The sequence below is a fragment of the Pteropus vampyrus genome, unplaced genomic scaffold, assembly GCF_000151845.1.
Source record: "Pteropus vampyrus isolate Shadow unplaced genomic scaffold, Pvam_2.0 Scaffold208, whole genome shotgun sequence".
Lineage (NCBI taxonomy): Eukaryota > Metazoa > Chordata > Mammalia > Chiroptera > Pteropodidae > Pteropus > Pteropus vampyrus.
In genome coordinates this window covers 1,481,263-1,507,733 of record NW_011888989.1, presented here as the reverse complement: position 1 = coordinate 1,507,733, position 26,471 = coordinate 1,481,263, and the positions used below count along the sequence as shown (strand labels likewise).

At 36.3% G+C, this 26,471-nt stretch overlaps 1 protein-coding gene and 1 pseudogene across 1 annotated transcript; both read right to left on the bottom strand.

Annotated features, from left to right (window-relative positions):
• Positions 1-1,129: 1,129 nt before the first annotated feature.
• SLC26A3 (solute carrier family 26 member 3) lies at positions 1,130-25,390 on the bottom strand. The gene is made up of 20 exons (XM_011372487.2): positions 25,260-25,390; positions 24,588-24,727; positions 23,285-23,395; positions 22,867-23,039; positions 21,066-21,230; positions 19,112-19,264; positions 18,421-18,503; positions 15,502-15,649; positions 15,276-15,389; positions 15,094-15,171; positions 11,799-11,894; positions 10,733-10,839; positions 9,581-9,650; positions 9,395-9,487; positions 8,056-8,151; positions 7,471-7,704; positions 5,766-5,820; positions 4,349-4,491; positions 4,174-4,239; positions 1,130-1,871 (listed from the first exon to the last, which is right to left on the bottom strand). The coding sequence occupies exons 1-20, from the start codon at positions 25,388-25,390 to the stop codon at positions 1,848-1,850; spliced, it is 2,280 nt and encodes a 759-aa protein (XP_011370789.1). The 3' UTR covers positions 1,130-1,847.
• LOC111747076 lies at positions 2,913-3,036 on the bottom strand (annotated as a pseudogene).
• Positions 25,391-26,471: the final 1,081 nt, after the last annotated feature.

The window sequence follows — 26,471 nt, the reverse complement described above, 5'->3', positions numbered from 1 at the left end:
AATGCTTAAATAATTATTAGATAATGATTTTAAAGGTAAACTTTTCAACATGTATTAGCTTCAACATTTCTTAAGTTCAGTAGTGTATCTGTTCACAAGTTGTTCTTTCTCCCATTTGCATTGCTGGCTATGCTCTCCCTTTCCATCTTGCTCTGGTTTACATAAGCTTAATTTTTATCTTCCAACATGATCTCTTGGCCTCTTCCTAATTCAGGGATTTGATTTTGGTATTAGTAAACTTCCAGTATTTACTCTTAGGCAGGCAAATATTCTCCATGTATTCCCATGACCCAAAGCATATTCACCTTAGAGACCTTGGAGAAAAAAACATTTAAGGATGAGGATAAGTGAACCTCTAAGATGTTAAGGTCGAACGGATAGTGATGGGGGTATGATAACTGGATTACTGGTCTCACTCTATGATATTTTGTTTGTCAAGAAGAATATAGAGGGCATGTTTGGGAAGATGCAGGCATCAGTGACAATCCTATATAAGGTTTTTGCCCCACTCTCAAGCAAAATGCTCAATTAAATAGACATGTTTTTATTTCTTTCCCCTGCCTTCTATAAAGGATGAGCTCTTAACCTGAGATTCACAGGGCATCATATATTAATGTATATATGTATGTATTTTTTACCCCTAAAGTCCATAGGGTGCATAAGGTGTGACTCAAAAAGTTTAAGAAACATTTCTATAAAGAGTGTTGATTTTCTAGTTTTTAATTAAATGTAGCTATGTAAACAAACCTTTGTTTTACCTGTCTGCAATTGGTTTTAAAGTCCAATAGGCAAGCCCTACCAGTAAAATGATAATAAAGGATGGAAGGTTCTTTGACAATAAATGTTTAGAGGTAGATCTAAAACGATTGGGACATTTCCCCTTGACAGAGCAGTTTGATGTTGAACAGAGGACATTGAATCTTTTTCTGTTGGTACCAATGTTTAATTACATAAAATAAATACAAATTTGTACCAAGAACAGTGTTAGTGAAAAAGAGAAACGTGCGCTGAATGTCTAAATTGAGCTTTAGAGCTGTTATTCTGCCCTTTGAGTTACAAATAATGACCAGAGAGAGTGAGGAGTAAGACTTTCTCCTACCATTTTTTCTTTCCTCCCAATAAGACCAGGAAGTACTGGTTACGCATCATGTTTTCTCTTTTCTTTTCACCTTCTTACCTTTTCAGTTTATATCTTCCATCAGCTTATGCAATTTTCATACCAAGAGGTGGAAACAAATGAGGATTTGATTCAAAAGCTAGCTGTAGAAGGATTGTGTTGAAATCTGGATAGGATGCTGGGTATTACAAAAAGCTATAGTGAAAATCATACAATCTGGGCAAAGCAGTCTCATTGCAGAGGGGTTAGCAGCTTCTCATGTAGCACATTTTCAGCCAGAACACTATAAGGGGGACTCGCAGCAAGCACGTTTCAGAAAGGAAACAAGAAATTTACCAAAACAAGACATATCCACTGTACAACTGAATTTTTTTAAAAGTGGAGATATATTAGTATGAGCAGTATAAATTACAAGATTCAAAGCAATGGTGAAAATATACTGTAAAACATGCACAAAGGAAGTGACTTGGATGGAAACTTATGCTATAAAAATACATATAAAAAATTCTTCCTTTGATAAATCTACAAGTTATAAAATTAAGAGTATTTCCATAATTTTATACTATATATGTGAAAAATATACCATGTTAGAACAATCTCATTCCAAAGTTTGAAACATAATCCTGTCAAATAAAAATCTTCATACAAAGTATGATATCAATAACTTCCTGGGTATAAAGTTGTTCTGTATGTGACAGTCAGATGAGGACCCCTCTGATTTATATTTTGATCAGAATTTTGTTTCTACTGGTACCTGGAAGAAGACAGAAAGTTCTTGTTTTAAAAAACTTGTTAAGTTCTATCCCTTTCAATAATCATATCTTGTATTTAAAAAGAGTTGTGGTCAATCTGATTAAAATTAAGAGCTAGAATTTGCCAGTCATCAATAAAATTTTTGTCTTGAATTTTAATAATCGAATACCTTCCATTGCTACTTGGTTAACATGGAACCATGTAATACCATGTCACAATATAAGTATCTTTTGAAGGCCTAATTTAACTTAAAATAACAGTACAATGTGTTGTAGCAGTATATTTCTTCACATGTTTTAGGGGCCACACAAGTTCCAAGGGGCTGTGTGTGCTGGACTGACACATTTAGCTTTTACAGAAGTCACCACTGGTGGCCTATCCATGATTGCTGATTTCTTTTCCTCTAAGTAATGCAAGGAGCTGGTGTTAAATGTTTCTTTTTATTAATTTGGGGAAACAGGTACAGGATGGTGTTGACTACATTTTGTTGTGTTGACTACATTTTGTTACACAGTTGGTTCTAAAGCTATGGTCAGACATTTGGTTTAAATTCTGCTCCTATATTTTATCCTCTAAAACTTGGTGACAATTCTGAATCCAACTACTGAGCATAGGGTTTCTGGTAGGACCCACTGTACAGGGGGCTCAGGCAAAGTGCTAGGTTTGGTTTCCCTGGAATCCAACCCTGGGAAACAGAATCCTGGTGCACTTCTTGGCTTTCCTCTCACCTCAAGTTATCTAACTTTCTGTAATGGCTTTTACATCTAACCTTTTTCTATTTACTACAACTCTTAATAATGGTCCAAGCTTATCTTATGCTATACGTTGTTTACTTTTTCTTCCTCTCTCCCTCCCTTCCTTCCTTCCTTCCTTCTTTCCTTCCTTCCTTCCTTCCTTCCTTCCTTCCTTCCTTCCTTCTTCCTTCCTTTCTTTCTCTTTCTCTCTCTCTCTCTCTTTTAGGTGAGGCAACCCTTGATTGACCTCAAAGATTGCAAGAACCTTGTCAGCTTACAATCCTTTATTTTTTATTTATTTTTTTTTACGCCTAAAGCACCTGGTCTTCCTAGGTGGTCTCCCATCCAAGTACTAACCAGGCCAGGCCCGACCCTGCTTAGCTTCTGAGATCAGACGGGATTGGGCTTGTTCTGGGTAGCATGGCTGTAGACTACATTTCTTTCTTTCTAATCTAAATTCCTTTTGCTATTCTTAGACCCTTCTTCAAATAAGAGAAATACCACCAGTCACCTCCCATACTTGAAGACAATCATTATATTCTTTCTCAGGAACCCCATTTCATCAAAGAATAGAGCTGGTAGTGAACAGAGCACAGATCTTGGCATTAGATAGATCTTAGTTCAAATCCTGTTGAACTAAGTGTGTGACCTTAAGCAAATCAATTAAGCTCTTTGAGCCCTTTCTAATTTTCTCATTTGTGAAATGAAGAGATCTTCTTTGCATATTGTTGTAAGGATTGAGATAATGAATGCAATGCACCTATTGTGTACCTGGCCTACAGCAAATACCCATTTTGTGGTTTTGCTTTTCCCAAACTCTAGACATTCCTTAAAGGACTGAATATTCTAAAAGTGAATGTTCTAGAATGAAATGGGACTATCTAGTTAAATGATGATTTGGCAACCTTTTCTAGTAAGAAACTTAATTTTTATTGCTGAGCTAGGCACTATGCTAAGAACTTCCCATGCGCCCAGGACTCAGGAGGTATATATTAGCTTCTCAGATCCATCACTAATTCATCTATAAGTAGAAATAGCAATACTTTTTCTACTTCATGGATTATTACAGGACCAGAATAAGATCTTGGTTATACTTGGTTACACTGTATATGCTCAATATTGCATTAATAGAGACCTAGTATCACTATTTTCCATCCTTTTTGTCCCGGTCTGAGTTTATTTCCCCCGCAAGTTTCTGAGATTGTCATTGCTTCAGTTGTCTGGGGATGAGGCACAAAGGTTCAAACAAGTTCCGGAATTGCTGCAGTGAGCTGGAAGAGGCCTCACTACCTTCAGGTCTTTGTTGTGATGAATAAAGATAAACCTGTTGAAGAATCTTACCTGGGGGAGGGGAGAGGAGGGAGGTAGATGGGGTAAAAGGGGTCAAATACGTGGTGACAGAAAGAAATCTAACCATGGGAGGAGAACACACAATGCAATATATATATGCCTTACTGTTAAACTGTACACCTGAAACATACTGGACTTCATTAACCAATGTCACCAAAGACAAAAATTTAAAAATAAATAAATAAATAAAATTTTATATATATAAAAAAAGAATCTTACCTTACATTCCCTATTACGTAATCCTCCATTTGTATCTGGGGTAAAATCAAACTTCATTTCTTTTACCTGAGAAAACCAGAATGGGACATTTTTTTTAATGTTGAAAAATAAAGGGAAATTTAACAAGTAAAGATAATTGGTTATATAGATGTGAAAGTCACCAAAAAGCAAGTACCTGACTGGAATTAAACTTTGAAGTACTATAATCCTTTTTCATCAAAACATGCAAAACAGCATCATGGATTGTTAAGAAAAATATCGAGTCCTTGACTTCATCATCAAAAAATTCACACTGTGTCAGCTTCTCAATGAAATCATCTAAAGAGAGAAAAGAAAGAATAATAGGTAGAAAGAAGTAATTGTTTGGATGCAGATTTCTCCTTGAGGCTGGAAATTTGAAATCTCTTTTGCAAATGTTCATTTCATTGATCTCTGGTGAAGTGTTTGGGGTTTGCAATGGTACAATATCAATGTACCATTAGCACAGTGTCTTCTGGAACCAAAGGATAATATTTTCTAATAAAAGTATACACTTAATGCCCTAAAGTAAAAAGATTGAAGGAAAAGGTTCAAATGAGAAAAACTTTTAGTAGTTCCAGGGCCTAGATGAGAAATAATAAAGGTCTGGATTAAGGTTGTGGAACTAGAGAGGAAGAGACTGATTTCAATAGGAGATATCTATAGGTGACTCTCTGAATATAGAGGGAAAAGGAGAAGGAGAAATTAAAGATGGTGCTAGGGTTTCTACTTTGGGCAACTGGGTGAGTAGTGATGGAGTGATTGAGATAGAAAAAGGAGAAAGGATCATATATTTAGTTTTGAGCATGTGTATCTGAGGTGCCTGGAGGACATCCAGAGGGTTGAATATATGGGTCTGTGGCTCAGAAGAGAGGTCTGGGCTGTAGTTATAGTTTGAGAATTCATGAACAAGATACACTTGCAGTCATAAGCATATAGAAGATTGACTAGAAAGAGTCCCTGGAATTAGAACTAAAGGGTTTAAAGGCAAAGCCTGGGAAAGATTGTAAAGAGTGGGAGAGGAGCCAATATTAGACACTGAGGAGCTATGAGACTGGTGGGAGATGTATCTGAAGAATGGTCTTGCAGAAGTGAGGGAGAGAGAGTTTCAAAGACAAAAGTTAAAGAAAGGGCCAAATGCTTAAGTAAGCTTCGTGAGACTGAGGCTCAGGTGGAGGCAGTTGATCCGGACAATCTGGATGACCTTGGCAAGGGCTGCCTCATCAGCAAGGTGAAACAGAAACCAAGTTATCATGGGCTAAGAAATCCTGGGAGGCAAAGAAGAGAGAAAACAAGCCTACTTTTTCAGAAAGATTAGAGTAAAAACTGGTTACATATTTACACTTTTGCAACCTATTAAACTAGGATTCAAATTGTAAAGTTGATGAGTTACATATTGACACAACTAAAATATAAAGATGCTATTTCCTTAGGGGTTTCTATCAGCTCAGCTACAGATTAGATTTCTTTCTTGGTGATCATGATAAAACAGTTGTTCTTTGAAGGACTGTCTAGATTGAGAGTTGGCAATGAGCCTGAAGTGATTGTCAGAATATAAAAATAAAACAACTTACCATCAGTTCCAACAATATACACGTCTACCTTGATCCTGATAAATTCTTTCAAAATCTATTAAAAAGAAAGTAGATTTTCCTTAGGGACCAGTTTCACTTGTCAGAACTTAAAGAAAACCATCATAATTTTGCCTTATGGGTTACATATTGCTTTTAGAACCTTTTACATTTTGAAAAGAGATAATAGTATAAGGAAACACTAAAATTAAAAACAAGACTCTATGACAGAAAGAAATAAATCCAAAGGAAAGAACTCTCTTCATCAGGAAGAAGTTAAAAGTGATAACTCTTGTGGGAAGTATGATGAGAAAATGTTCTGCCTCTACTCAAAAGATCAACTGATGTTATTTTAAATTTAAGAGAGAAACAAAGGAGTCTTCCCACTTCACCATGTTGCCGACGTCACTCCCTAATTTTAAAAGTTGTTTTTTCCTATGGGATGATCTTGAGTAGAGCTTTCTACATACATAAACATAAAAAAACAAAAAACAAAAAAAACAAAAACCTCCCCTATGACCCATAAGTTGTTCATTATTCCTGTCCACAGTGACTGGATATATCTAGTACCAACAGATATTTATCTAATTTCCTGGTCTTTAGGCTAAGAACAAATACCAGTAGTGATATATCATTGAGGTCATATAAGGTAAGAAAAGTAGTTTATATTATTGACTGATTTAGATGATCATTAGTATCATTAGAACCTCTATGAGGCATTGAACTAAAAATTAGGACTTTAAAGAAATATAAGGCAGTCCCTGCCTGTCCTTTGTATTGCACTACTAGGATAGAAAAAATAAGTTGTGTGTGTGTGTGCGTGTGTGTGTGTGTGTGTGTTTTCCTCTAAAGCTAAAACAAACAAAGAAGCACAAAAACAAAAAAAGAAAGAAAAGGAAAAGCAAGCAATCTTGAGAGTTATGTGATATTAAAAAATTTTAAAAGATGTTTCAAAGAAATGAATTAATCCCATTTTCTAATTTTGTATTCAGTTCACCCACACTTAATAGGTCTTATCTTAGCTCAGTTCTTATATAGGTAGATTTCTGTGCAAAACCAAGCAAAAGAGAGGGAAATGTGGAATTTCTTAAATTTTACTTACATCTGTTTCTGCATTTCTGTTAGAAACTAATTTACTTTAGAAATCTTGACAAAACCGTGGAAAGGAAAGAATGCAACTGGACCATTCAGTCCTGTTTTTAAATCACATGTGATATTTATTCTTTCATATCTCTCTCCTTTTTCTTTCTTTTTGAAACATTGTTATATAGTTAAGCAGAATTTCATCAGCTTATAATGGCTGAGGATAAAAACAAAAGGACTCAGCATCTCACTTTTTTTCTCAAAACCTTTCCAAGTCTTCTCTATTTTAAGACAATTTAGTTATAATGTTCACAAGGATTTGAAGGCACCTCAGCATTGAAATTCGATAGGAGTGTGAGCAGAGTTGCCTACTAACAGGTTCAGCATACATTAGAAATGTAGAGTTGGTTGCCTTCAAAATTTTATGTCAGTCTTATGGGAAATGCACTTTTAAAGAGTTTACTAAACATGTCCCACTTGCACTCCCACTCCCTCCATGCAATATTCTAAGATTATAATTTACTTCGAATTAAGTGTGTATTATCTAAAGAAGCATCCTTCCACAAATACATGCATTCACCTTTAGTTATTGATTGGTTGTTTCTGTTAAGAAAGAAGAAATTACCGTTTTGAGACCCCTCATTGAAGAAATGTCAAGAAACGACACTGCTGAGAAATCAAGAATAAGGCTATGCAGGCTAATTTTAGGGACCGCAACGGTGAGAGGAAGATCAGCATTCCAGTCTATCTGGAAGGGCAGGTCCGCTGTATCAACTGGCTGATCCAGCTCTTCTATTTGATTGTTGTCCAGCTCTTCATCGGAATCTTTCAAGCCGTTATCGGTGCATATAACTCCTTTCTGTAAGAGAGGATAATAATATACATGATAACTCCAGGTGAGAAATACATTGTGTGTGTCAAGGGTAACCATTGTGTGTGTCAAGGGTAACCTTTCTGAAGCCCAGATTCAAAGCTGGGTAAAGCAAATGAGATTGTAAACTCTTTTCTTTGGAGAATAAAAATTGTCTCAGGGGAATAAAAAATATAAGGATACCATCAAAAATGCTGTTTAGAAATATGACATTAATTGACATATGAAATAATACTTTGTTTATCTGGCATTTTATTTAAAGGAATGGAACCAACATCTTGAACTACATTTTTCTAAGCTTTTAGCTATAACACACAGAAATTTGGTCAAGAAACTTACTGGTGTCACTAGTAGCAGGCCTGCCTTCTGTAGTTTTCGGATTTTCTTCACAGCTTTGTTGCGCTTGCGTAGAATTCGAAGTGGACTAAAGCCGACCTAAAAAATCCATTGCTGTGTTATAAGAGTACTGCATATTCTGCTACTTATTTAGCACAATTCTAATAACCTTAAGTGGGATTGGTTGAGGGATTGAGGCACGTAATGAAAATATTTGTAATAAAATGTAAGAAGTTCAAACATCAGCGAGAGCATTGTGAGACTTGTTGTTTGCTCAGCCTGTATACAGTTATCAACATTTGAAAACCTCAGTATTATCCAGGATTTATCCATAAATTATCTATGAATGGATCAAAACTCTATTTGAATCTGTTTGTGTTTTTGGCCTATACAACACTTAGGGGATTTTATTTTATTTATTTTCTATTTGTTGAATACAGGTGGCATAATTAGTATTCTGTTTCTATATAATTTTATTCTGTTAAAATGTATATGATTATATTTTATAATATCTATTATGTGATTTTATTTAATAATTTTAGTATTAGATTTGAGAATAACCCTTATTTTCCCCTTTTCAAAACAAATGCATTGCTATTATGGCAATATTTAGATCCAGAATAATAACTAAAGAGGATCGAAAGATAGTAGAGTAACCAAAAAGGAAAGTATATAAAGCCATATGTATCATATGAACCCATTATTATAAAAAAAATTGGGTAGAAATACATCTGATGCATACCAAACTAATAATAATATGGTAGGGCTTTAAGGCAGAAGCTCTATGCACAGTACAGAGTAGACCAAAAGGCAGATTCAAGAGCAACTACTGAGCATTTGTTTTTTAACCTTAAAAACTGCTTCTTTATCATCTTCTCTCCAACCCATCAGGAGCACTCAGTTGTTATTTCATGTTAAGTATTCATTTATGTTACATTTATTTACTTTATTTGTATTATAAATATTTGTTTGCTATTCTAAATCTCTTCAATATTCAGGATAGCAAACAAATATGCAATCAAATATTAAATACTCTTGTTTTTTCTGAAGTTGATTCCCCCCAGAAATCTGTAGGATACTATCTATTAAAAACAAGCAGCCCCAAATCTTGTGGTAATTTTTTTACTCTACAGCAAAATTTAATAAAAGGTGACTATCTATTGGACATCATCTGAAGAGTCTTATTTCCCAACATAATAAAGGATCCCCTTTAAGGTAGCTTCACCTGCTCTGGGACATGGGCTACAGAAACACTAACACAACTCAACCTCCACATAAGTGAAATCAATTCATTTCTAGATATTCAGTAGAATTACAAACAATTAATAACCCTGAAACTTACAGCATCAATAAGTTTCTGTTTAAAGAAATTAATGTTTGCAAAGTAAATAGGAGATGGACATCTGAAAATTTTCACTCCTTCCATTTCATACATCTGTAAGGGAGAGATGTAATATTAGATGGTGCCCATTAGATTCATATTAATATCATTTAGCAAGTCAAAGTAAAAAAAACGAATCTTCCTTACATCAGAGTAATCTTTTTTATTCTTATAGATGTTGCTCCTTCCAACATTAGCCAGTGTGCTGCACTTTGGACTGTAGAGAAAATCAGCACCAGGTGAATCATTCATGCATATAAGGCTACCACTGATGTTTTCCTAGCACGCCAAAGCTCACTTTTTCAAGGCTGGGGATTCATCATGCCATCAGAGACCTTGGAGGGCAAATACCTTGTTTTACTTATCCTCCCATAACTCCTAGAACATTGCCTCCCATTTACCATATTCCAGTTTACAAAGTGCTTCCATATGCTTGTGCCGTTTTAATTCACAGTTATTTGGTGAAAAAAGGCAGATATGATTACCTAGTTGTATAGATGTGGACATGGAGAAGTATAATGATTTGCCTATGACCACTCAGTTTGTGTCTATGTTTGATGGGTCTCCAAGAAATTAGTAAAGATGTAAATGAATAAATGAGTGCAGGAACATTGCAGTATAAATGTATTCCATCAGTCAAGGATTAACTATATGATGACACTTTCTGTTCTAGAATTCCTTAGTTCCCATGAAGCCTTATTTCTCTGTCACACATGTAATCCAGCATTGGCTGAGTGACCACATGGTGGTAACATTATAGTCAGAGACTTAAGAATCAAAAAAGATGTTTGGACTAGATGACTGTTAAGAATTTGAAGTGGCATTTGTAGAATTCTAGGATGAGAGGCGCCCTTTGAGAAATTCTTTTAATTCGACTTCATGCTTTTTAGGTGGGAGTACAATCTAATAACCTATAAATAGGAATAGCCTCCACTAGACATGAAGAATCCCACAATATTCTCAGTTACAAAGACACTGAACCTGCTCAGAATATAATTACTTCCAGTTTACAGTTGGACAAACAGACTAATAGAGTTACATGATTTCTCTGAATTGGAATTTAAGCAGGGAGCAGACTAATGGCTAGTGGCACCTGGGCTGATGCTCTAAATTTGGGCTATTCTGTTGTTTGTTCAGGCCTTGGGGTGAGCAATCTGAGGAGAATAGACTGGCCAATCTTGATGGATTTGCATGCTGCCTATTAATTAAACTACTTTTCCCTGGACCAATGACAATCTTTTTCTTTCCAACACTGACAGGTCAAAGTCTGTGAGGATGCAGAGCATGACAAGCACTCACAATTGGGTCCTAAACACAATGGTCAGGAGCTGAAATGCCACGCTAGCTGCCAAGCCTAAACCGAGTCCCAGGACAATGACAAAGATGAAGGTCATGATCCAAATTACCTGCAAAAAGAAGGCAACACATACACTACAAATGACTCTGATTCAAGTACAACATCTTAGGTCCAGAGCTATGAGAGAGCATGAATTTCTAAGGACAACAGTGGAGGTTGGAAATGTACAGGAAAAGGGACCTGCCTCTAGACGTCATTTCTCAGGGTCTGAACAACAGAAACACAAGCAAATATTTAAAAAAATCCAGAGAGAGCGTATCCATTGCTAATCCCATCCCTGAACCAGTTAATGAGTTGATTGAGTCCGTCACAGCTAAAATTCCAGAACCAGCTGCTGTTCATTAAAATTAGCAAATTAGTTGGTAGAGCTGACACTAATCTCTTACTTTTGGTCTGCTGATTTCATTAATGGCTATGATCACTATAAGAATTTTAGTATGCCAAAGGGCTGTGAAAATCCCCAATGATGATCTAGCATGAACTAAAATAAACCAAGTGTACTTTATTACTTTATGCTTGTAAAATCCCATAGGCTATATTAAGCATTTTTATGCCATAGACTTTAACCCTGATATAATTATGGATTCTGTCTCTTATACCAAGGCATACTGAGAGCAAGGGGAGCCTTTATATAATCTTTCCAAAAGAAATGTTCAGAATTTAAGTTTTTCACAGATTCTATAGTAACTAATATATGATGTCATGAAGTACAGAACCAATATATACCTTGAACTTCAGAGAATTTCTGTGGCATTTGGGATGACTGCAAATATTTTTAGAACAGATCTAAGGAAGTTCTCTACTAGTGTTTCCTGGAGCGTTTCCTACTTGCAAGTAGTTCATGCTTTTAAATTAAAATCCCAGAGAATGCAAATAAAATAAACTAAAGTTATTTTAACATATAAATAAAAACAAAATTTTTGCAGTTTGCAATATAAATATGCATTTTATATCAGTATTAAAATGCTGTTCCTGATTTCCCTCTCAAATACCATTGCCTCTACTCACACAATCATACTTATCCTTTCGCCACAACCTTCGTATTTCCGTGAACTGCATCAGCATTCCCTTTAAGTTTCCAAGTGCTAAAGCTGCCAGGACAGACTGTGAAAAACATAAACAGCAGATGTACTCTAAGATAACCAAATAAGCTATATAGAAGCAAAGGTGAAGGTTGTAGATAAGTGAGTCCTTTAAAGGGCTTCAAAGCAAAGGGTACACCCTTTTCAGATGTGCGATGCCATGCAAAACACACCAGCCCTGGGACTCTGACCTGTCTCCATGCATGATTTTGTCCCCACCGCAGTGACAATGACATGCCATAGATGATCTGATGGCACGTACTAGCCTATACTTTAGGAGAGAGAAAAGCAGATCTTAAGACCTATGATGGAAATAAATTCTTCTCAGAGACAGTCTAATGTGTATCTATTTATTGGAGGTAGGGGAGGGGGTTGATCTTTTATTTAAAAAAATGTTTGGAGAACTTTGGGTCCTGGAATCAGAATTCGAAACTTTGACAATGCTCAGCAATCATGCCATTTAGAAAGAGGAAGCTGCAGATGACAGCGAGGTTAACAAAGATTTGAGGCAGACTCTCTGGGACAGAGTGAACCATATCTGTTATGTTCCCTGCTATGTCCCCAGAATCGACCATGGTAAATTATAGGAGGCGCTCAATGATTATTGAATGAATGAGTGGATGAGCTAATGAATTAGTATTTCCCAAACCAATACTCACCACCCAGGAACACAGCCTCTTTTAAGAAGCCCTAATGTTGATACCACTAAATAGTAGATTCACTAAGAAGTCTGAGTGGAAAACTCAGCTCTGCCACACCAACATTTCAGGCTGCTGACTCTTCACATGCCCAAATGAAATCATTTGTCTTACAGGAATGATGACGATTAAGGTGGAAAATGCTGACTAGTCAAGTACGCACCCTTTTTTATTTGGATTTTAACACAATGGTAGGAACGTTCCCCAAGCCCCCGCCCTCAATTCAAGCTGTTTCATTACAAATGGACTATGGAATTTGTATACTGATTACTTTCATACCATAAAATCACTGTGTACAAAGAAAAATCAAACATATTTTTATTTTCGTATTTCAGAGATAGTTTAACTGATCTGAACATTTTTGATTTTCACAAGTAATATTTACAATTTAATATCTAACCAATTTTACTCACTGTGAAAATAGAGGTCATTGTTTAGAAGACTACATATAGTCTTAAGTGACTTTAAAAAGAAAATTGCACACAAATAAATGCCAGTTAAAAAATGGTGAAACTGAAACAAGTCTGTAATCTATTTAACAGGACTGTATCAATGTCGATGTACTGGTTTTGATACTGGACTATAGCTATATAAGATGTCATCACCATGATAGCTGGGGGAGGGGTTCTTAGAACTCTCTACAGTAAGCCTTTTGCTTTGGAGGACTTTAGTATAAAACATGTCAAGTGCCACCTGCAAAAGAGACATATTTTTCTTTTCACTGGGCATTGTTTCCCACCTGGTCTGTATTCCATGGAAAAATAATTTGAAACTATTTATAATGAAACACATACACAATAGAACTCTTTAAAAAATAAAGATTACAGAGCATCGAGAAACCGTAAATAGGAAAAGGAGGATCATTTTACCAAGAACCTGGTATCCACACTGTAATTGATCTAAAGAATTAAATACATATAAAAATGCTTAGAACTCTGCTTAGTGAGCACCAAAGTAACATTCATTATTAGCTATCATTATGCATGATTTTGCCTTCCTATGATAAAAAGAAGCAAACCAGCTATTCAGGTGAAACAAGCGTATTACTGACACAATGGTTTAAGAAGAGCTTGTCATGTGAATCCTAAAGAAAGGGTTTTGATTAACATCCTGGACCATGTCCTTGGGTGTTGTTTATTCATAAGAAAGAGAGGATTTTATTTGGTTTCTCCAAGTTGATGTGGGTGAGGGAGAGCACAAGTATACACCTGGAAGAAGCACAACAAGGCAGAATTCTCTACCAGGGGGGTTGTGTGTGCATTTGTTTTTATTGACACATATATTCTTCTGTTTCTTTGGGGGTGACTTCTCGACTCCTTTAATGCCTTTCCTTTGGAAATTAGGAGGTTGGCATGTGGAGAACTTATATTTTTGGCCAACAGTACTTATCACTGCTTGAAAATGGATTGGGCCATGGATGCTCTTTGGGATAACTGCCCTGGGAATCCAGAAACCTGAGACCAAAATCACATTTCAGCTACCAACCAAAAAGAAAAAAAGGCCTAGATATAAATTTTGGCTGGCCATGTTATATCTCTATGTTCTTTGTAGTCAGAAGTATGATAGAATGTTTGTAGAATAGTAATGATAACAGTATTAACAATGGTTGTCATTTATTAAGTGTTTATCATGTGCCACACCTTAGACTACATACTTCACGTGCCGTATTTTATTTAATTTTTGTAGCAACTCTGTGAGGTGGATGCTATTTCCTTCCCATTTTACAAATGGGTAACTTGAGGATGAGAAAAGTTAAGTAATTTGCCAAGAGCACACAGATAATAAGTGGCAAAGCCAGGGGTAGAAGCAGGTCTACAGGACTCTAGAGCCAGTGCTCCACACACTACCTCACAATCATATTAAAACCACAAACAACAATGTATTTACCATTGTCTGGTTTCTGAGAGCTCCCATGTTTTCCAGAGTCTCCTGTTATATTTTTCATCTGGGTGCTGCAGCCATTTACAAAGCATTCACCTAGACCCTCAAAAATTACAGTTGAGGAGAGCTGGACAGAGGAGCATGAAGGTGAAGGTGCAAAGTCTGTGTCTGGCTGCGTGTTCCCATTTTGTAATCTAACAGCTTTGGTCTTGGCGTCAAACCAAATTCTGGGAGCTGCAGGGCGGATTTCTAAGAGCCGGTTGTGTGACTGGTAGCACCACTCTCTGACTTAGATAGAGGCCCCAATTACCTCATGATTTAAGAAAATCTTCACTTCGGTCAATTGAAACCTCAGTGCCAGGGTGTCTTTCTATCTAAACATTAATTATATTCCAGGCTATGAGCATGAGAAAGGTAGAATAGATAAGGTTGTTTGGGCATGTGCATTCCTAACATTCATAAAATGCTAGCAGGTGAAAAATAAATATTTTTGGCCCATAGAGTATTGGCTAAGAAGAGTATTCGAGAGTTTGAAGTAACCTCATTTTCCCATTTGGTTTGTGTTTCCAGAGTTTAGGAACCAGGGTCCTTGATTCACCACCCAAAGGAGAGAGATAGTATCTAAAGAGAGAGAGCTGTCACCTTTTGTAGCGGCTCTAGAAGAAATCCGATGGATACAATGACTATCAGCACAATGATGGCAGAGAGAATCCCAGCAATCTGCAAATTTGAAAAATTCTCATCACAACCTCAACTTTTCCTCGGTCCTACATTCCCCAGCGACTAACACTAGGATGGCTATCTCAGCAATGATCCTGAAATACCTGTGTTTTGCCTCCAGTACTCTCCTGAATCGCCGATCTGGAGATGGCGGTACTCGAGGCAAATCCTTGAAATGATCCAGTGAATATGTTACACAATCCCAAAGCTATTAACTCCTGACAAGGGAACAAGGAGGAATCTTTTTTTAGGAGCGGCACCATTGATATTATATGCATAAAATATCATTTAAAGTTGCCGAATTAGGCCCAGTGTAGGTTTTTAACTTACCTGATTGCCATCAATTGTATAATCGTGTTTGAGGGAATAGACACTGGCGACTGAAAAGGCCACAGTGAAACCAACGATCGCAATGCTGATGCTATCTGCGATGATCTCCCTGAAAATCTGAATGTCAGGTGTAATAGGGGGCTGAAATCTGAAATTGAAATAAAGCCCGTCTGAATGTCACGATTTGCTTATACATCTTCAATGGCAACCATTTGCTCTCAGGAGAGGTCCAAATTTCTTAGCAAGATCCAAATCTACTCCCCTCTCTGCATTCTTGCTACCATTTCCCAGAATCTATGCTCCAGCCATATCCAGTTTTTTATTTGTTTGTTTGTTTCTCAAAGACATCACCCGTTCTCTCACCATGGAGTTTCTAATTTACCATTCACTTTGTCTGAACCATTGCTCTCATTGCCATCTTTCCTTCCAGAAAGTCTCCCCTCACCAGCAAGGTAAGGGTTGGGACAGATTCTCTGTGCTTCCCCAGCTCTTAGTATCTCCCTTCTTTATCTCTTCCACCACCCTTCTTCCCTTCTAACTCCCCTCCCGACACTGAACAGAGACTATGACTGGTTCACTATTCTATGACCAGGACCAAACACTCTTCATGGCATTTATCAGGTGGCCAATAATTGTTGGGCAAACCAATGAATGAAGGCAATCTAGGATGAATGGCGCTTCACTTTGGAGTATGACTAGCAAGAATTTAGCACCACTAAAAACTTCGGAGTCTGTTACCTTATTACTGAAAAGCAATGCTGCTTAAATTTAATATAAGATTGTAAATACGGCCCAATGACAGTGGTACATCTGATATGATTTTGCTAGTATAACCGTATTGTAATGTGTACTTATATCCCCATAAGCTTAATGCAAAATGTCTTAGGTCCCACTTGTATTGTTACATTGGGTAGCAAATCATTACTCACAATACCTCCCCTAGTTATCTATGGATGAAGACTTTTTGAGGTAACACAATTCTGAGGCAAGGCAAGCAAGAAAGTCTTTTTTCTATTGATAACACAACTTTTCATGGAAAACCCTTAACAAACAGATGGGCCTTGGACTCTGCCCTGCTTGAGCTCCACAGAACTGCTAGAGCCAACTGTGGCCCTGATGGGAAAGTGAGTTTTCATTTAAAGTGATATTGTGTCAGGGAAATGTTTAACTCATAGAGGATACTTTTGTGCTTATGCCTAATGAACTTAGAGCAGTTAAATGATATTTAGTAATATAATAAATAAAATAAAAGGTACAAATATCTCAAACTCAACAGCAATTTATTCAAGTGCCCAGCTCCTGTAAATATCTAAAACTCATTGGAGGTGGGTTAATTGGATCCATTCAACTTTTAATTGTTGTTCATGTTTTGTGAATATCTATGTTAAAATTTTTTTCGGCTCTAATTTTGAAGTATTATTATCTCATATTCTACAGCTATCATGAATCGGAAAGTTAGCTTTAAATATTGTTTATTTATTAAATAAATGTAAAATCGGCAAGATAATTAAAATTTGCATTATATACCAAAATAACCAGAAGACTGCTATTATTATTTTGTTCTAGCCTCTAAACATCATAGACAGAGTGGTGTGACAAAGATTTACGGCCTGAAACTTAAGTTAATTTCCTGGCTCTGTTACTTACCTAACCCCCTGAGCCCAAAGTCAAGAAGTAAGTCAGAAGTAAATCTCAGGTACTCTGCCTCTGGAACATGTGAGCTTGCCTACTAGGCTATATTGCCTTTCTTTAGAGTGTAATGATTAATATATGTGAGTTTCCGGTTTCCCACCACTCCCACTATAGAGAGAGGTCCACTGACATTTAAAATATATTCACTAAGTAATGTCTCTAAGATTGTAGCTCAATGATGTTAAGCTTATCTTTATTTCTAAAACCTTCCTGACAAGATCCCCTTTAATTTAATAAACTGCAATGACTTGAAAGCTGAAGAGTGAGAGAAACCATAGAAATAGTCTTTCAGCTTCAACCTAATTCTTACTTAAAAACCTTTTAAACTAAAAGTGATATTCGAAATTTATTTTGAAATGTAACATGAATATCTGGTGATAAAAATATGTTTTTGCTTAAAAAATAAATATTTGCATTTAAAAGAAGCGGGCTATTTTTAAGTCAACAATGCATATGAGTGCCAATTCCTGGAATTCTTAAATACTCCTTAAGCTTGGGGAGGGAGGTCAGTTGTTTTTTTTTTTTTTTTTAACAGGAACATAACATTTTCTTGGTAAGCAAGTTGGAAGAAATCGATGCTATGGGCAGAAGATAGAGAGAGGAAAGAGCACAAAACAAGATCTCTTTTCTCAATCCAAGAAATTGAATGAGATAATCTCCAATTCCTCATATGAATGGACCTCGCATCCTTTTGTATCGCTAAGAGTTGCTCTGGCCTTGTTTTGAGTTTAATCACGAGAAAGGACAAAGTATGCTTAACTGGATTGCTCAAGTGGTGTGCCAGGTATTTCTTCAGTGTCTCTTTTGAACTGTCAGATCTTGGCTCCAGTAACCTCAAACAAAACACTACATATTGTTTATAGTAATTTATGAACAAGGCAATCTGGTTTCATTTGGTTTTCTTTCTTTCTTTCTTTTTTTATGAGGAGAAGCAAGGTTAATTTGCCTATTTTTCTACTTTCACTACTTCGCTTTTACTTGTATTTGAGTTCCTGTTCATCTGGTCTGCAAGTTCTTCCATAAGGAGAAACTTTCTGATATTAAGAACTACAGACCTGTATGTCCTTTGTGGCTCCTTCCTAGAAGGAGAGTAGTGAGCCTCCCTCATGGATGCCAGATGCAGGGAGGAATCTGACCTGGACTAATGCATTTCAGCTGGTAGTCTTCTGTAACTATTGCTTCATCTCTAATTGGTGCTTGAGATGCCATCATAAAAGATACACTTACGTGGTTTCCATTTCCCCAACCACCGTCACATTAAATTTGCTTTCGAAGTCAAAGCCATAGGATACACCTGTTGCAATCACAGTCTGCAAAGTTGCAAATTGCCCGAGTTAGAAATGTGAGATATACCTGTCTTTCTTTACAAAAAAATTGCCAAAAACTACCCCTTGACCTATTAGATAAGAATCTCAAGGCCAGACTTTGCTACTTTAAAAAAATAATAATTTATTTTAATTAATTTCAAATATACAGTACATTGGTTAGGCTTTTATATAGTTTATAAAATGATCCCCCTAATTGCTCCTTCTCTCCTCTGGTTTTCCACCCAGCCAATATATTAATGCTAACTGCAAACCCTATGCAGGCTTTGCTACTTTTTAAAAAGTCCTGAGGCAATTCTAATGTTCAACTAGAATTGAGAACCAGAGCTCTAATTCAAATGGGTCTCTTGCCTTCTCATAAATCTTGCCCTCTGCACCAGCCTTGTCTTACATGGAAAGAATAAACTCAAAATCATAAAAAGAAGTTATTAAATTCTGAATGAAGATAAAACCATACTAAATATTATAACCAGAAACTTCACAGATGGCATCTGCCCCACTAAAATCTCCTGACCTACAGATAGTGAAGTGCTTTCAATATACAAACATGAAACTAATGAATTATGAAAGAAAATCTTAAGATGATCAGTTACCAGAATGAGTTCAATCGGAATGGGCACTGGAAGTTTGGCTTTGTAGCGCTGATTTATTTCTTTAACCACAAATAAAATGAAGAGGATAATCAAGGATGTCACAAGGTCTGCAATATTAGTCTCCTCTATTTGTGTGACTATGGAAGTTAGTACCTAAAATTGTAAAAACAAAACCATGTAAGTGCTATATTAATGTATAATTTGGATATAGCACTCAATTATTCACAAATAGATAAACGCTGAAGCAAATGAACTGACAGAGATTGACAACGATTCTCTGCTCTGCTCATGTTCACCATGGATGAGTAATTGCAGAGACTAGCATGTAGTTAATGAGAAGGGCCAGTTAGCATAGTGTCAGCACTACACTGGTTTAGGGATGCTTCTGGTGATTTTGCTGGGAATCTCTGGCTAGTGTCAAATTTTCTAAGATACTTTTCACATTTTTACAACTGGTCTCTTCTGCTCTTAGGTCTCTTTGGCCATCATTTTTTATTTCACTGTCATCACTGTTGCTCTGTCCAGGGAATAAGCTCTGATCTCTGATAATTTTTCTTAGCATATATCCCGTTCGTTCCTGGCTTTTTCTTTTTTTAAGTTAAGATCCCTCACATTTCTTAGTTTACTCTCTATGTCACTTTGGAAATGATTTTGTTGGCTAACTTCACTGTACATAATTTTAATTCTTGAAGCCAGTTGGATTACATACCCATGGAATCCAGACAGCTCAAGCAGACCTAAGCTAGACTCCAAATTGCTCCTAAAACACTCCACTTCCAGAATAGTTCTGGATGAGAGTGAGAGAGTATTGGTTCCAGTTTGGAGCAAGTTCTATCTCAGATTCCCAATGATTGTCTTGATAGAAGCACCAATAAGCTCAAAGTTAGTAGAAAGAAGGAAATAACAAAGATCAAAGAGGAATAAATGAGATACAGACTAAAAAGACAATAGAAAAGATCAACGTAATTAAGAGCTGCTGTTCTGAAAAGATAAACAAAATAAACAAAACTTTAGCTAGATTCACCAAAGAAAAAAGAGAGGACTCAAATAAATAAAGTCAGAAGAGCTAAGAATGCTGTTCTACACAGTTCATCCTCTGAAAGAGGGAAAAACCACTCTTCTATTTACATATTGGTTAATTTCCTTTTGCCTTTGAAACAGGGATGCATCAAAGAGTCAGGAGAACTTCAATTCTAAAAAGAACAGATCTTTAGATAATCATGCTAAGTGAAATAAGTCAGATGGAAAGCATGGAGAACAATATGATTCTACTCATATGTGGGATATAAAATTGAAAGCAACAAATGAACAAGCAAAACAAACAAAAATTCATAGACATAGACAATGGTTTAGTGGTTACCAGAGGGAGAGGGGAGAAGGAGGTAGGTAAGGGTAAAGGAGGTCAAATATATGGTGATAGAAGGAGTTTTGACTGTGTGGTGACACACAATGTAATATATAGATGATATATTATTGAACTGTACACTTGAAACCTATATAATTTTATTAACCAATGTCACCCCAATAAATTTAATTAAAAATAAAAGAATGAGATTTTTTTTTTTTTCAGAAATAAGGAAGCATTATCACTAAATTAGCACATTTCTTTCAAAATAAGACTTCGGGAAAATTTTAAAAACTTGGAACAAAATAGTAAATCTTTTAATAATGTACTTAGATTTTTTCTTTTTAATAATACCTAAGAGTCAAATCTAAGAGAAAAGTAGTACTTAATTTCTGTCGGTCACATTAGTTGTATGGTAGATGTGGTTAATTTTCACTGTTGTTCTCTTTGCCACTAACTTTTTCATAATGTGAATAAATTTCACAACCCATTTGTTTCTTGAAAGTTGTAGGTAAGCCTCATGGTAAAGGCATTAAAGGGGAGTTCTCCCAGAAACATGGTAGTGAATTTCATGTATTTTAGTATTTTTTAAGCAAAAGGAATACTTACTTTGAAAAGTGAAAATGGTTCAGTATATGCTGGGACCTGTAGCTGAAAAATAAATTTGAGTTGGGAAACCAAAACATGAACAGCAGCAGCTGTGGTGAAGCCACTGATTAGGGATTCAGATAGATATATCACCACAAATCCGGTCTGCAGAATCCCCATGATCAACTAGAAAGAGAAAACATAGATTAGGGTATATCTCACAACCTGACGGATCTGCAATTGAAATAATTCAAAATGTAAAAGTTCAGCCTGTACATATATGTCTTGAAGAAGCATGAGTCCCTGTCTCCTGGAACACCTCTCATTCAGGGTTCCTCACTCTCCTCCCCTCCCCCACCCAATCCCCTAAGGTGGACTGTTACATGCTATTCAAATAGCATGCAAGTCTAGCACATCTCCAAGAAGTAATAGGCTTATCTCTCCCACCCCATTTTTTAATGGTGTGGTATCACCCAAAAATCTTTCATAGTGGATTCTTACCTAGCATCAGCCTTCATAAATTTTCCAATGTAATTTTAAGTTACACTTTTCTAGCTACTATAACATGCATGGGTGAGAATCCATTCATATTCCCTCAAACGAGTTGCTTGACTTATTTCGTAAGAAATAAATAATTGCGTATTGGACATCTGAAATGCTCAGTTTTAACTGGGGGCAAAAGTGATTAATTCCCCCAAAGCATCAGTATTTTGCAGACAGGTGAATGGATGGATTTTCCTTCCCTTGGCTACCTGGCCTGCCTTTCCATTCATGTTATCAGAATGCAGCCAGAGCTGTGGACATGCAAAGGTGCTGCTAGGTTCAGAAATGTCTTAGAAACAACTGACCATGCCATTTGTCAATAGGCTATATCACTTATATCTTTGTATAAACTGACTCTTTCTTTAAGGTATGGTCCTAACCAATAATATCGTTGCAGAAACAAGACTGGTGAGAAACCAAGCACCACTCGGAGATTTGGAGAAGTCAGGTTTATTACACCAGCAGTCCCAGAAGAGCTAGTGCTCTGAAGATCTGGGCCCCAAGCTCAGGGGTAATCTTACTTTTACAGGGCTTAACAAACAAAGGCAATACATCTGTTCTTAACAAGCAAAAGCATCTGTTATCTAGACAGAACAATTAAAGAGGAGGGTGGGGGTGATTCTTTAGTTGATTTTCAGATCACTCTGCCCTTTGGCCTATGCAGCAAGCATGTCTACAGAAGTAGAACAAATAACTGATTACAAGGTTAGCCATTTGAGTGGAAAATTCCTCTTCAATATCACTATTCAAAAACTTAGGCAATATCTTGAGGAGTCCATGACATTTTCATTGTCAGCAGTGGTGTGGTATGGGAGGGAGGTTTTAAGTCCCTCCATAAATCTCTTCAGCTTTTTCCAAATCTTTGATACGAACGGTTAACAGTTAAAAGTACTAAACCCTAATCCCTTTCAAGTAGATTACGGTCCCTAAGAATTAGAAAAAGTTTCGAAGCTTCTACTTTCACTATTATTTGCATATAGTTATGTTTAGTGGCTATATCAATTCCCAGGTATTTTATTGAATTCGACAATTCAGCATTTCACACTTTGCCATCTCTTTAGACCCACATTAACTCATCTTTACAACGTGGATCCATCCCTCCACTTCCAGTTGTGGTGAAGGGCCCTTCTGAAATCATTTCCTATGGACCACAGAAGGAGGGCTACAGATCAAAGGGAAGAGTGGGAAGGGGCAGCAGGAGGAAGGAAAAGTAAAAAAAAATGTGTACCAGTCAGGACAAGCAGATTGGGGAGGGTACATTGCATGAAAAAGTGCTCACCTGGATAATTCCAGAAAGAATTGTGACTGTTGCAGCCACCATCACCTTACGTTCGTCTGATGACGAATCATTACTCGTTGAATTGGTAGAGGAATTCATAGCACTTGCACTGGCCGTTGAGGTTAATCTCGCAACTGTTGTTCCCACCATCACACTCAGAACTGGAAATGGACCTAATTAACGGAGGGTGAATTGTGGTCAATTTATGCTTCCCTAAAGCACAGTTGTCTTTCAACCACAATGCAGCATATAAAAAAATTGCTCTGTCCTCCTTCCCCAAGCCCCAGTCCTAATTCTTATAAGAAACTATGATTCTTCTCTTGAGTTATGCACAATTTGAAATGGATACAGTGCATGGCAGATAGAATTCATAAAGGAAAAGCAGTGTGAGCATTAATTAACCCAGAAGTTCACTTACCTGCAGATATGTGTCTAGAAGTGCCCAAGAAAAAGTAGATTATGATCGGGAAAAAGGCTGCATATAACCCGTAGCTTGGGGGGACGGTGGCAAGCAGAGCATATGCTAAACCTGTAAACATATAAACATCAGCATCCTGATTTCGTGCAAGGGGAATCACAGACGTTCTTATTAGGTTCTTTATTTAAAATTGGACTCTAAATGTAAGTTACTTTATTAAAGACTCAAATGTATCAAAGATGTAAATGTAAGACCTAAAGCTATAAAACTCAGAAGAAAATATAGGTGTAAATCTTCATGACTTTGGATAAGGCAATGATTTCTTAGAAATGACACCTGTGGTATAAGCAATCAAATTACAAACACATAAGTTGGTCTTCATCAAAATTTTAAAATGTGTGTTTCAAAGGATACTACAACAAAAGTGAAATGACAACTCATAGAATAGGAGAAATTATTTGCAAATTATATCTTGAATAAGGGCCTAGTATCCAGATTATATAAATAACCCTTGCAACTCAATAATATAAAGATAAATAACCTAATTTTAAAATGTGCAAAAGATTTAAATAAACATTTTGCAAAAATATATACAAATTGCCAGTAAGCATGTGAAAAAATGCTCAACATTATTAGTCATTAGGGAAATACAAATCAATTCCACAATGAGATCCATTTTATATTTATTGTGATAGCTAAAATAAAAAAGTCTGACAATAAGTGTTCACACGGACACAGAGAAATTGGAACTCTCATACTTTACTGTGGGTTACCATATGACACAGCAATTACACTCCTAGGTATATACCCAAGAGATTTGTTCCCACAAAACTTATGTACAGTGTTCATAATAGCATCATTCTGCAAAGTGAAAATAAACCAAATGTCCATCAACTAATGGCTGAATAAACAAAGTGTGGTCGATTCATACAATAATTATTCGTACATAAAAAGAAATGAAGTACCCATGCATGCTGCAATGTGGATGAACCTTGAAAACATTATGCTAAGTCAAAGAAACCACACATAAAAAATAACACATTCTATGAATCTGTTTATATTAAATGCCCAGAAATAGGCAAATTCACAGAGACAGAAAGTTGTTACAAGTAGTATAGATAGAGGGGAGGATGGGAAGTGCCTCCTAATGGGCAAGAGATTTTTGGGGTGGTGGTGGTGAAAATATTCTGGAATTAGATATGATGGTGGCACAACCTTGTGACTAAACTAAAAAACAATGAATCATACACATTAAAGGGATGAATTTTATGATAGATGAATTATATCTCAAAAAAAAAGTTACCTTGTAGTACACACACCAGCCCTGTGCTGATTCCAGAAACAATGTCACTGGGGAGCCATTCTTTTATCCGGTATGCTGGTAACCAAGTTGCTATGGGGAACAACGAGAGGGCAATTCTCTTGGCCTTTTGTGTGGAACAGCTGAAAACATTGGAAGTCACAGGTCGGTTAATTAATATCAAATTTTAAGTTTAGTATCTCACTGTAGGTGGAAAATTGGTAAAGATGGCAATATATTTAAAAGCGAACTAGTACTTGCCCTAACTTTCCCACCTCCTTACCCATATCAACTGACAACATTCACCTCCTTACGCATATCAACTGACCCCTCACCTTTGGAAAAAAAAAAGGATTTTTTTTCCAAAGAAAAATGCTGCTTTCTTTAGCTGTAATAGAGCTTATTTGTCATCCTCAGCTTGAATTGTCCAACATTTCAACTGAGTTTCCTCTGTCCTCATCTATTAATCCCCTGATGTGGAAAGATTGTGTTGAGAACTGAGATGGTGTTCATTTCAGAGACGACCTTCCCAGCTCTGACAGAGAGGTCTGCAAACCAAAGATAAAAAGATTCTGAAGACTATGGGCTAGAGCCAGAAAGGAGAGTTTGAATGCTTGAAAATTTAGGAGAAAATGCTTCATTTATTCCTAATGCCAATATCTTAAAAAAACTTACCTACAACACACTTTGAGATGATCCAGAAATGTCTTATGATATCTGTGTGTCTTCTTGTATTCTTCCCCAAAAGCATTTGCAGAATATACTGGCCTCGCCACAATGTACTGATTCCCAATGGGTTCGATCATTTTGCTTTCTCTGATGACTGTGATAAATAGAAGACCTTTGGAACTATGCGGCAAACTCTTCTTTTTGCCTTCACTGAAGTCAGGTTTAAATGCTTGAAACCAAACGGAGCTTGCTTCTTAAATAACTCAGAGATAATGTGATGCAATTTACAGATGAGTGAGCTCTGGACTGAATGTTACCACCTTTTGAGATCAAAAGAGGCAGGTTAAGGGACCTGGATTGTGTTTTGTGACAGCGATATTCCAATGAGCTGGACACTGGACACTGCTCCTTTGGGTAAGTAAACAAGGGCTTTATTTATTTATTTGTTTATTTATTTATTTTTAAAAGACCACCAAGAGCAATAGAAATTAACTCAGTTTACTAATCAGCAAATATATTTTTTTTCTTGTAAAGTAAGATCTCAAGAAAAGGAATTTTATTTTTTTTTCCTAGAAATGTTTCCAAAGTTATGGCATTGGAGCACTAGGACAGATTAGACTTAATGTCTACTTATTGCTTCTAACTCAAGTCGGGGCTGTTCCATTTTACTCATCAGTATTTTTGTAATACCTTAGAAAATGCTTTTAATGTGTAAAATTTAAGAATATTTCCCATTTAAGTTATTTTCTCATTGTTTCTGGAAATTAAATAGTTTTACAATTTATAGTTGAGGAATCTGGCATAAAGTATTACTTGGTTACTTAGTTCACTAATGATGAGATCTTTTAAAGGAAAGATCCTAGGCAGTTTACTTAACCTCTCTGAGCCTCAGCTATGTGATTGGGATAATAATACTCAGTTCCAGGGTGAATGTGAAGATTAAATGGGAATATTTTCGAAGCATCTAGCTTGTACCTAGCACACAACAGGTCTTCACCAAATGATAGTTATATTTCCAACTATTTGCATTTCCTGCACAAGATGTTTAAATTTTTTGTTCTCACCTAAATCTGTTATGCTTAAAAGATCAATTTTGCAAAAACCTTTAATGTGCATTACCTATTTAGTCTTCACAATTTTTTGAGGCACATACTATTATTATTGTTGTTCTCATCTTACAAATGAGAAAATGACAGCACATTCCTCCCCACAAAAATT

Excerpts from the sequence above, each read along its gene's own strand:
- SLC26A3 (XM_011372487.2), bottom strand. The coding sequence starts at position 25,390 with ATGATCGAACCCATTGGGAATCAGTACATTGTGGCGAGGCCAGTATAT. Across the intron at positions 15,390-15,501 it reads ATACAATTGATGGCAATCAG|GAGTTAATAGCTTTGGGATT; the intron begins GTAAGTTAAAAA and ends TTCCCTTGTCAG. Across the intron at positions 1,872-4,173 it reads TACGTAATAGGGAATGTAAG|GTACCAGTAGAAACAAAATT; the intron begins GTAAGATTCTTT and ends GTCTTCTTCCAG.